The 12,654-nt window shown below is 44.5% G+C and overlaps 1 protein-coding gene across 2 annotated transcripts in view; it reads left to right on the forward strand.

Moving 5' to 3' along the window:
- The window catches only part of AAAS (aladin WD repeat nucleoporin), a 730,668-nt gene extending 720,415 nt beyond the window's left edge, over positions 1-10,253 (forward strand). For both annotated transcript variants that reach the window (XM_069653320.1, XM_069653321.1), the window contains 2 exons: positions 8,977-9,061; positions 9,919-10,253. In XM_069653320.1, coding sequence (XP_069509421.1) covers positions 8,977-9,061; positions 9,919-10,062 — 229 coding nt within the window. In that variant the 3' untranslated portion in view covers positions 10,063-10,253. The remainder of the gene's footprint in view (positions 1-8,976; positions 9,062-9,918) is intronic.
- Positions 10,254-12,654: the final 2,401 nt, after the last annotated feature.

Consider the following 12,654-nt stretch of genomic DNA (forward strand, 5'->3'; position numbering starts at 1 on the left):
AATCATTTGCCCATCGCCTCCCCCTCTCTGAAGTGCAAATTTAAATTGTGTAAAAAAAGAAAAAAAGGTCCTGGCCCCAGCAGAATTTACAGACTAAAGCTCCCAAGAGTAAGATGCCCCCCAAGGGTCCTCCTCAGGCACAAGTGTGACAAGAAAGGGGGAGAACTGTTTCAAAGGAAATGGGCAATGGAGAGGTGGGAAGGTTAACCCTGCGGGGCCTGATGGATGGATGGATGGATGGATGGATGGATGGCTAGCCCAGCCTACGAAGGTGAAGGAAATACCTATTAAATCAGCGACGCATGGTTTGGTTACGGCCCGTACTACGGTCCATTTCCCCATTCATCAAAGTAAATAGCCGCCTCTGCTGCAGCGCCCACCATTGGCACTCTTAAACCAGGCTTCTCTATCGTTACTCCCTCCCGTTGTTATGCACCCCAACTCCACCATGGCTGACCACCCCATCACACACAAAGGGCCATGTGTGCCTGTAAGAGAATCCCGGTGGAGGTCCTTCGGAACCAAATTGGTGTCCCTTTAAGCACCCAACCCAAAGATCCTAGTAGGGAGAGAATGGATGTGCCGTTGACCAAACTTAAGCCACACAAAATACGTGGTTCAACAAAGTGGAAACTTTAAAGCCAAATAATTGGACTAAGAAGGCTGAAGAGCCAGACGTGGAGGCGTTTTTAAGACTTGTTCCACATAAAATTTGTGGAGCTGAATCCGACGACCAACAGAATCTTTTCTGAATCGCATAAGGCTCCTGGAGCTTTTACATCTGATCCCAGACCTACGGACTATTTCATCTAGAGACATTTTCAAACTAGAATTGCCATCTGTGGAGTGTGAAGAATTGGTCCTTGGTAACCTTCATTTCCCCGATGGTGGTAGAGCGCATCTTTAAAAATGTTGACGCCCTGCACCACCTGGGATTTGAAATTGGGGTATTCCATCCAGAAAGACAAAGCCCCCAATAAAGCTATCATTTTCAGGGCCCATTGCCCCCACAGCGGTCGATTCACTCGGGTGGTTGTTTGGCCCCTATTAGGCAACAGGGGCAATAGCTTCAGGTGGGCTCTCATTCATACTGGTAATCTACCCAGGAGAGTGCAGAGAATTTGAGCTTGCTGTCTTGGAACTCCAGGGGGCATAATTTCTTTGAACAATTCTACTCACCTAAGGACTGTCGAATGTTTTTGTCTCCATGAAACTTGGTCATGTTCTTCATTCGACTTAGATGGTTATGTACTTTTCTTCCGTCTGTCTCTTTCACCCACAAAGGAGCCGCCCGACGGGAGGATTATGTATAAGGGTAAAAGTGAATTCTGACCCCTCTAAATATGTAGCCAGTAGACAGCATGGCCATTTTTTGGCTGTCCGTATTAAGAGCTTCTGGCAAGGCCATGAGATCTTGGTAGCCACATTGTACAATCCTCCGGGAGGGGACTACGAATGCTTTGATTGAGGTTGTGGTTGAGACCCTCTGTTGTTGGAGATTACAATTCCCAGAGACTCAATAATTTTGACAGGGGACTTCAACACTGACCTCAGGTTGGATACATCTGAGGAGGGAGAGGGGGGAACCAGTTTCAGGTGGGGGGGCATGGAGGGCGGATGTGGCAGAGTGTGAGTTACTGCCCCTGAAGCCTAAAGAGGGCGGAAACTAATAAACGTGGTCCAGTGGCCACTAAAATAGTTATGTCGACTTTATTCTCATGAACCCCAATTTTACCATTTGTTTGCCTAAACTGCGGCTGAAGCCCACAGCTGCCAGCGACCATCATGCTCATTCTGAGTTGTGATGGTTTGCTTAGACCTTTAACACCTAGGGTAACGTGCAACCCATCCGTAAACATCCAGGCGAACAGGGTACGATGGTCAGCGGGCAGCATTGAAAAGTGTAACGTGGCCTTGGGTTGTCTGGTTACAACACACAGGAAATGTTGTTGGAATGCAAGGGAGATTTGGGAGCGCTAAGGTCCCTTGTTTGTCCTGACAATCACAGACACATCCTTAAGCATAATCAACAGAACCAAATGGTGTGTTTTTGATCCTGCCATTTATAAACGCAAAAAATAATTGAAATGTGTTGTGCGAAGGGTAAAGAGAAATCATTGCTTCACCGGGACCGAAAAAGCTCATTCCATTGCAACAGCTAGGGCTAGTTATAACAACTGGTTGAAAGGGCACAGATTCTCGTTAGATAATGAAGGTTGGAAATGTATAAACCGCCTCATAAAAACCCATGACACAAAAAAATGTGGCACCTCATTTGGAGCTAAGGGGCGGGTATGGAAGCCATGGAACTGGTGGGCATTTCAGAGGAGGAGTGGTCCCAACACATAGAAAAGGTTTATGGACAAGGGGGGCGGGGGGAATTAATGGGTGTGAGCAGGGAGAACCCATGGCTGATTCCCTGGTAAGTAGGCATATTAGGGGGGGTGGGGGCTGACTTAGTGTCTTGCATAATGAGGTCTAAGGCTTCAAGGGCCACTGGACCAGACAGCCTTTGTAACCTAGTGTTAAAGGGCGATCCGCAGTGGTGGGTGGAATTTATTTACACCCTATTTAAGCAGGTTTGCGACTTTGGGCACATACCCCCTCATGGAAGTCATCTATTCTCATTCCTGTCCATAAAAAGGGGTCTGCAGAGTCTACCAGCAGAGTCTGCAGCTCCAAACATTTCGTCACCTTGCTACTGGAGCTGCTATCTGCATGGGTCAGGGTGAAGGGCCTATTGAGTTATCAGCAGAAAGGTTTTAGAAAAGTTTGTGTGACCTCCCACTCAATTTTGACCTTGCTAACCTGGATTTCAGACACACAATCCTATCCGAGAGTGTTGCTATACCTATGCTTCATTGACTATTCTGCAGCTTTCAACAGCATAAGTAGATCTAAACTCTGGGAAAGCTGGAAGCATCGGGGTATAGACCATCTCTCCTGTACTTTATTAAAGCACTGTACAGTGACACCCAAGATAGGGTGAGATTGTCTCAAAAAGTTGACTTGTCGAGACCATTCTGCACCGGGCGGGCAGGGGTTGTCAGAGGGTTGTCAGTTGGCCCCCTTATTATAAAACTTATACACATCTGAGCTACCCATGGTGCTTAGTACGATTGAGAATCATCCTCCATGGTATGGAAGGGGCTCCCTCCCATGACTACTTTACATTGATGATAGGGTGATCTTGGACCGTACACCGCTCGGTCGGCAGCGGTCATTTAATGCCCTACACACTTTTGCAATCAACCATGGCCTTATACCGAATGCTTCCAAAATTCGGATTTGTGGGAAGGGAACAAATGACGCTCCCTCCTTCAAATGGAGGCTGGGGGGAGTTAAGTTAGAGCAGGTCTTTGAGTATAGATAATTGGGAGTCCCCATTAGACCTTTTGTCCTTGGCTTACTTGGCATTGGGGATCTCAAATGCGGCTTTGTACAAATGGATGTATCCTAAAAGGATTATTGATTCTCAGGGTGTCCGTTCAATAAAGGCAAAAATCATTGCCTACAGAGTCTCAATCATTCCAGGCATACTTTATGCGCTGGAGGTATTCCCATTAAGGGCAGTAGAATGGCTCCCTAGATTGGAGGCAAGAATCCTGCAATCCTTACTGGGAGTACCTTCCCTATTGACGTTATGGAAAATAGCAGCCAGTACATTTTGGGTCAAGATGTACTGTGGCTGTCTAGGTGTTGATTCTCTTCTGGGCATGGCAGTGGGGAACTCTTAAGAAATTCTCAAAGTGTTTGGCTTAGGGATTTGGAGAGGACGGTGAAAAGCCATTTACTGGAGATTGGTGTGGATAAAGCTCCAGAGTTGTGGCTGGACTTCAATCTGATAAGGATTGAAGAGAAATGTATTCGCCATAACGCAGGTACTGCCCTAGACTCCCTGGCCGGCCTTCGAAAATTTGAGTCCTATGCCCACCAGGCCTTCATACTTAATCAGCCAAAGTCTTACCTAGTAAAGTTTGGTTTCCCCATTGTTGGTAATATTTATTCCTTCCGGGTTTACCTAGAGCCGAAAAAAATATGGTGGAAACTGCATGCCATATTTTGGCCCAGTGTGGCGCACTTGACACTGTATATTCCGGCCTACAGCGAATTTCGCTCATTCTCCTCAGACCAATTCTGAGCAGCAATATTTGATGCAGAATCTTTGGTGACCAGTGCAGCAGCATTCTATGTCTGGCAACGGGTAGCCAGCAAATTGGTCTTGGACTGGTAACCCCCTACCCCCTGATTAATGGATTGTTAAGTTAACATTGATTTTATGGTTTCATACTGTATGTTTTAAATAGATGGATTAATTCTGAGTAGTGTAAAAGGTACTATTGTAATCAAATGCACTACAAAAAAAAGAGGAGATGGTTTGCATCGGGAGAGAGTTGGGACAGGGAACGGGAGGTGGGCGCGGGGCATTGTTGTTATTTTAGAGATGCTGGCAGTATGTAGATTAGTAGCGATGTTATGCAAATGTTAGGTTAAGGATTCGCATATGGATTGGAAGTTATGTGGAGGAGGAGTAGAGCAACCTGGCGATTTGAATTCAGAGATGATTATCTGCAGTTCCTTGCTTGGGTTGCAGGAGTTGAACATTCTGTTCTCATAGAATACTTTTTTGGGTTTATATGATTTCCGATCTGTAGGCCCTTGTTAGTCTTGCCGGGGCGGGGGGATTTGTTTAGCGGGCTCGGGTTCGTTCTCCAGGTCCGTTCAAGGCGGTGCTTGAGAATTTTCAGAGATTTGAAGTGCGTTGTGTACCATCTCGGTGTGAGGCCTGATCTTTGAGAGGTTTTTTTTGTTGGGGTGTGAGGGCTGTGGAGAGCCAGTGGTCGAAGTTTGATGAGGGGACCCTTCCTGGAGGGAGAGTACTGGGAGTGAGTTATGTAGACTGAGGGTGATAATGACTTTGTTCCAGAGAGGGGTGATGGGGCAAAGGTTTGTGGTGGCCGGGCGTGGCCGGGCGTGGCCTTGGGAGGCCAGGGGTGAAGTTGGTACGGAGAAGAAGATTGATGAGTGATCTGTCCATGTTAGTGGGTATGGAAGCAGAGTGGATATGATGTTTGTGGTGCTGAAAACCACATCGAGGGTGTGGCCTGTAGTGTGGGTGGGTGGAGAAATGCACTGTCAGGTTGAAAGCTTGTAGGTTATCTGTGAGAGAGCAGGCCATGGGGTTTGAAGGGGATTCGAATCAGATGTTGAAATCACCTAGAATGGTGAGTGCTGGATGTAGGTTGAAGGTAGTTGACAGAGCGTTGCTGAGTGTGTCTGCAAAGTGTTTTTTTTTGTAGCCAGGCGGTCTGTAAATGAGTAGGAAGCTGTGGGAGGGGGTGAGAGTTGACATTTTACAAGTAGGAATTCATAATCTGTGGTGCGGTCTATGGTGTTCTTTAGGAGCACTGGAATTTGGTGTTTGTGTAGGATGGCTAGTCCCCCACCCCTTCTAGGACTGTTCTGAACAGTCAGGTTGTAGCCAGGGTGTGGGGAAGGCCTTGTGTGCAATGGGTTTGTAGTCAGGAAACCAGGTCTCTGTGATGAAGGATGTCTGGGTTTTCATCCGGGACAAGGTCAAATATGCTCAATTTGTTTTTAGAGATCGACCTGGCGTTGATGAGGTCTGGTGTTGGCTAGATTTGCTCTTGGTGCACTAAGAGAAGGGAAGTGAGAGTTGCAGAGGTTACGGGGGGCTGTGTCGTTCGGGAGAGGAGACACAAAGGCAGAGAGATAGCGGGCGGTTTGAGTGGGAGGGTTGGCCGGACTGGGTAGGTGGGCGGTGTGAGATGCCCTCGGAGGGTTGATGTTTTCAACTCTAGCTCTCCAACGTGCCGCTCTGGCTTGGATAGAGAGAGATCTACGTGGAGATGGGTGAAACGGGGGCTGGACAAGGGTGGAGGTGGGGCGTATAACGCAGAGTGTTGGAGGGGGTGGGAAGAGGCTGCATGATGGGGTGGGGTGTTAGAAGGTTGAGCTGTGCATGGAGGAGCGTAGGGGTTGGGTGGAGTGGGCATCACTCTTTAAATATCGTCTTTAAATCTCTGCATGATCTCGCCCCCCCTTCTCTCCTCCTTCCTCTCATTCTACTCTCCCTCCTGCCACCTCCGATCTGCCGTCCTCTTCCTACTCACTGTCCCCCCGCCTCCTTGTGCCCCTTCCCGTTCCTTTCAGCTCCTTGCCCCCCCTACACTGGAACGCTCTCCCTCTCTCTGCTCTATTTCCTCCTACCCCTCCTTCCGTTCTTGCTTGAGATCCCACCTTCATCCCCCGTTCTGTTGACACCATCTCTTCCCTCTTCCACTGTTCTGTTTCTCTCCACCGACCTAGGAAAATTGTTCTACATATTGTTTTGATGGTTTGTTTCATGTTTTGCATTTAAGCTTCACATTTTTTGTATCATGTTGTTGTCATGTAAAGCGCTTTGGAGTAAAGTTCTCTATAAATTTAATAAATACAAATAGAAATACAAATCATTAGGCATACTGGCTTGGGCCGTGTGGGCCATGGTGTCTATCTTTTGGGTAGGATGCACCCTTAATTGATAGTTCACATACATATGGACGGTGCAGCTGGAGTAGCGAAGGGGGAGGTGGCCTGATCACCAGAGTGCAACTGTGCAAGTATCTGGGGTTTAATGGACCAGTGGGGGTGGGGGGGTTCCCCTAGGTTTCAGTTGGAAAACGCCTACATTTCAGACACAGCAGTAAGTAGAAAACACCCAGATGTGAGAATCCCGGAAAGTGGGAAAAACGCCTACACCTGAGACACAGCAAGCAGAAAACACCCAGATTTGAGAATCCTGGCAAGTGGGGAAAAACGCATACATTTGCGTCATAGCAGCAAGTAGAAAACGCCCAGATTTGTGATACATGGAAAGTGGGAAAAAAAACACCTAATTTTGAGATACAGCAGTAAATAGAGAACCACCTACAATTGAGCCAAAGCAGTGTTTGGAGAATTACTTACTAGCTGGCTAACATCAGTGTGCTATGCTATTTAAGGCGATAAGAGTGGTAGGGTTTAAATGGAGTACAGTCATTACTGTGCTCCCCACCCAGACCCCACTTAATGTATCAGTCATTGCTGGTTGACAGCGGCTGTCTCTTCGTGAACTACCCTTAGCCGAGGCTCCCCAGGCAGAGGGTGAACTGGGAGGTGTCTGAAGAAGATTGGTTAAGCCCAATCAGAAGCTCTTGGTGCCAGGAGGGAGGTGGGAATAGAGCAAATCAGGAAGCGGGACTGGGTAAGCTACGGAAAGGCACAGAACACCAATCTAGCAAGTTACTTTACTAGCAAGGTAAATCAAATAGAAATGCAGATGGAAAAAGGGTTGCAGATACTGTACCCGCAGCACCCATGATGACACCACAGTTGCAGCGAGAGACTGGCCTGCACACTTATTCAAAGCAGAGGTTTCTGCTGATAGGTCTTATCCATCGGATAGAAAATTGCCAAGGTTAGGTATTTTTAATTTCTCTACTACCACACATCTGTTAGTGAGTTGGTTTAAAACAGGGACCGGTCTTTCTGCAGTGTATGAGTTCAGTGCTGGCTTGACTGCTCCAACTCTGATAACCTTACATTATTTTTAAGTTCCGTAAAGGCGTAGGAAATGCCAAGCTCCAAACCAAGTAATATACCATTTGGCAGCTAATGGACGCCCATCAGCTGTGTGTTGATGAGCCAAATCAATAGGAATGCTGGATTCCTCATGATTTGCCTCAATAGCCCTATATTTCGTCTTTATTGTCCACTACCCCAGACAGTCCCAGACCTAATTCCTCATAACCTATTTGCAGTGCAACTGGGTCTGTCTTCCGGTTAGATCTTGAGGGGTGGGTGGGGCAAGGCTATTCTATCTTTTGCTAACAAAAATTGAAGGCCTTTAGCCTAAAAAAGAGAGAAGGATGAGCGAATGCCTGACTCTTCATCAGCAGTCCTTTCTCATGAAAGGAAGGTTAAGCCTGTCCTGTCAGAAATCCACCCTGTGACGTGTTGGGAATACACATGCACTGCTTGAATGCACAGCAAGATTAAATGCTGTATAACAATATCTATTCTCTTCTGACTCATCTGGTGCACCACACTGGACATCTTTAGAATTGTGAGCCTGGTCAGGTGATTGAGTTAGGAACACGTATATATTGCCTCACCTGAACTGCAACCATGCAGTTGTTCTTGGCCTTGCAGGTAATGTGCTCTGGGCTTCGGGAACAGGCCCTGTTTCCCTTCTTTTCCACCGTTTCTGGTTTTGCGATCCCTGTGTAAATAGAATAGAGTGTAGTGAACATAGAAACAAGACAACGCGACTTGTGTGCACCTCAGTCGTTTTTTGACTGCCTCAGTCTAGTATTTTGGATTTAAAAAACAAGCTTCCCGGACATCACAGGGTTGTGTGGATAAGAGGTTGTTTTAAGAGCAGGTTTGTTAGGTGTTCTCTAAGAAAATCAATATTGTTTTAGGTTGTTTTTCTTATAGCTTCGTCAGTTGATGTCTTAAGTAAAGTAGGGATGGGAAAAAAGTTTTAATTATATTGCAAAGCAAGGTGAAACCAGCTCATTCACTACAAAGCAATGTGTTGTCATAAATTGATTGTTTTGTAAAGAGTCATATTATTTCGCATCTAATTATTTGGTTTTAGCCTTTTTGGTTGGGGCACAAATTGTCAGTTTGCCAGTGAATTATGAATCGATGTGCTAGCAAAAACGAATTCTGAGCCAAATTATGCCCAATTTGTTTTTGGGCAAATCGATTCCCAGAGCCCTAATGTTGTACACACATATGAAGGAGACGGCTGGTGAAAGAGATGTGGCGTTCTAGAATGGGGTAGATGGCAGAAGCACATGTTCTCTCTGAAGAGATGACACATGTTGGTGAAGTCAAGAGAAAGCACGTGGGTTTGGATGGAAGGAAATTTATCTCTGGTGGGGCCAAAAAACGAAACTGCTAATGTTATTTTTTTCTTTTGTTCAGTGGGTTTGTGCAGGGTGAGGAGGGTGCAGTGCCCCAGATCATCAGCTTCCACCCCTGCTTCCGGAAGGGGGCCCTCCTCACTACGGTAAGGAACTTTCATGTACAGCACACCATTGACCATGCATGTTGCTCAAGTTTTCCCATTCCAAGCAATGAATGCCTATCAACATTCTGCAGTTTTTCCTGTGTGGGATGCTGTGTGATCTGGCAAGCAGAATTATTAATTTACACACACCACTCAAGTTTCCTCTGGCCACGTATGAGAAGGTCATCCAGTCCTGTTTTTCGCATTTCAATGATGGCATTTGTAGTTTTTCCATTTTAAATTTAAGAAAACTAGACGTTCCTGAATTCCAATATAAAATAGGCCTGGATGGCCTACTCAAGCTTGTCAAGGGGGAACTTGAGAGCTATGTTTACTTAATTGGTGTGGTGTAATCCTGGCCATAGTTGCAGCGAAGTAGCTTATGTACCAAGGACAAGTGGGTTTGTCAAGATATGGTTTGAGAAAAGCTGAATTTGTTCAATGCTAACTGATGAACATATTGAGGGCAGAGCCAGGACTATGGCAAGGCAATATTAGACAACACTCTAGAACGCCACCAGAGGTGGTGGCAGATTTGACAACATTTGCAGCTTGTATGGCCAGTTACTTGGGAATGAGGTAAAGCAAAGGTTGAAGCTTAATAAATGTTGGGAAGATCCATTGTATGTGCCTGTGGAGATTCTCCAGCTCTCTTCTGGAAGAATAAAGTGTATTAAGATTCCTCTTGGAGTTCTGCAGTCATTCCAGTGCTAAAATGGAATTTTGTACATGCAGCTTCATTATTGTTCATAATATATGTGGTGTTCTCGACATCCTTGTTTGGGATGAGTCTACCGCTAACAATTTTGTTGAAAATGGCAGTGCGCAGCCTGATCCCTTTGTCTTTCTTCCACTAGTGTTGGTCCACGGGACGCGTCAGTCATGTTCCCTTCTACTTTGTCAATGCGCACGTTCCTCGTTATAGCCCTGGGTTCAGCCCTGGCATCTCAAGGACCAGCACCAACAGCGGAATCCAGTCTGAACTGTTCTCAGAGATATGAGAGGTTTGACTTCCCCTCTACCTGCCCCCCTCCCACAGAAAGGAGTGGGAGCATGCAAGACTTCTTCCACCTCTATGCAGAACGTCCTTGGATACTCTTGTCATCAGACATGTGATTTATATTACAGCATTCAATTGTTATAGTTATTTTTTCATACCTTTAACCGATTTAATAAAATTTTAAAAATCGAATTGTCACACATTGTTTTTTTCCTTCCTATTCTTATCTACATGGTCTTGTCTGAAATTGATGCAATGTGTATGTGAGTACAGTCCTTGCCAAAGGAGCCCGTCCTTTAGTGCTAAAAACGTGATTACAACATCACTGTATAGTATGGTAGGTTGGAAGGAGGAGACAGACCAATTAATGCAATGTTTCAACAAGGTTTATTATAAAATAATAAAGAGAATGCCTAACATTCCTTATCTTATGGGTTTCCCTACTTTCACAACTAAACTAGGGTGCTCGTCGTCAATAGTGAAGTCGGTAACCAAGAGTCTGTCCTCTGTCCCAAAGAGTAACCTGTCCTGTCCCTACCACTATTACTAAATAACAGAAAAGTTCCAAGAGAGTGACTCATTTCTCTTGGATTGCTTGCTCAGCACAGTTCTCACAGGGGATGTTTAAATAGGTCTTTGCCACTTATAGTAAATCTTCCAGTTCCTTCAGAGGGGCTCCTCCAGGCCCTTGAATATAAGTTCCTTTTGTTGTTTTAGAGTTCTATCTGCACTTCCGTTACAGTTCAACAGGGTCTTTGTAGACCAATGGTATTTCACAATAGTTTTCTCTTTTTTCAAATTTTATTTTATTGTAAAATAGTTGGTTTTACATTTTGAGAAATTCTGAAATAGATATTATAAATTTAAAAAATAAGAAAATAAGAATAAAGGTGAGAAGAAAAGAAAGAAGCAAATGCATAAATAATTACAAACATTTAACATTTTGTTAAAATCTGCCAGTTCATTTCCATCAATATTAGCTTTTTTCAAGTATTGCACAATTCTAATGAGTAGCAGTGACGGTCTACCTTGTAGCATATATAACCACAAATGTTCATTGTCTAAATGTTTAGCAGAGTGTATAAAGCAACTGAAGTGGTCTTGCCAAATACTCTGGAGTGTTGGGCAGAATATAATTAGGTGTTTAAGGGATTCATTGAAGTCTTGACAAAACCTACAGATTGCATTGTTTTGTAGACCTCTAATGTTTAAGACTTCTCCCGTATGTAATAAATTGAAACAAAATCGCATGAAAGATTCACAAAAGCGCCTATCTTGGCACTGCCTTAAGTACGATGGTCATGGTCCCCTGGTTTTACATTCTAGATTTCTTTAGTTAATTTATATTTTCCTCTTTCGTCACAAGTATTTATCCAATCTGTGTCTAAAACTTTTATTTTTACTTTCTCTGGGTAAAGACACAGCATTTCAGTTGATATTTCAAACATGGCCATTAGGTAGTGACATTGTTTGGAGAAGGAATGGAACGGTTTTCCCGTTTTGTTCTTCATTTGTGTTCCTATAGCAGCATACAAGGAGTCAGGGGAATTTATCATTAGTTTTTTATTTAGGAGCAACTTCTTCACCTGTACCAGCGACAGAATAGACTTTAGTACTAGTTCAAAACGAAGAATACAAAGTGGAACACAGCCAAGAAGAGAGAATACCACCTACCAAATGTTTACTTCCAGTTTGTTTAGTTCAATCTTATATGATTGGTTATTGATTTCTAATCCATATGTTAATGATGGAACAATTTTGCTGGTATAGAATTGTACTAGAGGTTGATGAGTGAATCGGCAAAACTTGCGTTTGATGTAATTCATTTGTCCGATGTTTTGGATCCCTTTAACCCATAGGCTTTCCTTCCCGATCTTAGATTCCATGGGTCTAAGAAGATTGAATCCCAGATATTTAATTCGCTGGGAAATGACTTTGGTCCGTCAGATCAATATTCCAGCTAAAGTGCACTTTTTTAGATTTTTTCCCGGTGTTGCAGAATATGCTTGACTTGGATGAATTAATTGACAAGCAATTACATTTTATGTATTCAGAAAATCTGTTGAATAATCTTTGTTAACCAATTAGGGTTCTGTATCGTAGCAAGATATCATCTGCATACACAACCCACGCGCTTTGTTCTCCTGCAATTTTTGAGCGATGAATTAAGCTTTCTCAAGAGCGTCACCCACATCTGAAAGATATACTTTGAAGAGGCAGGCAGCGAGGATAAACCCCTGCCTCGCACCTCAAGCTGTTTTTATCAGTCTTGATAATTCGACGTTCGATTGGATTGTGTCCTCCCACGTATTCCTCATCTTATATATTCGTATCTTCAGCTTTGCTGCTTCATAAAAAAAAAAGAAATCACCAGGGGGCTCTGTGCTCGAGGTCGCGGTGGGGGAGGAATGCTTGAAGTCTTCTTTGAGAAGAAAGAAAGACTCGGTGGAGTCGAGTGGTGAATCTCGACGCAAGTCGAGGAAATCAAGATCGAGGAGTCGGTCGAGGAAATCGTCCTCTTCTTCGCCAAAAAAATAGAAGAAAAGATGACACCGATCTCCCTCTTCCTCGTCGTCTGAGACAGGGGTTATCT

Source organism: Ambystoma mexicanum, chromosome 3q (assembly GCF_040938575.1).
Source record: "Ambystoma mexicanum isolate Mex_15411 chromosome 3q, UKY_AmexF1_1, whole genome shotgun sequence".
In the NCBI taxonomy this organism is placed as follows: Eukaryota; Metazoa; Chordata; class Amphibia; order Caudata; family Ambystomatidae; genus Ambystoma; species Ambystoma mexicanum.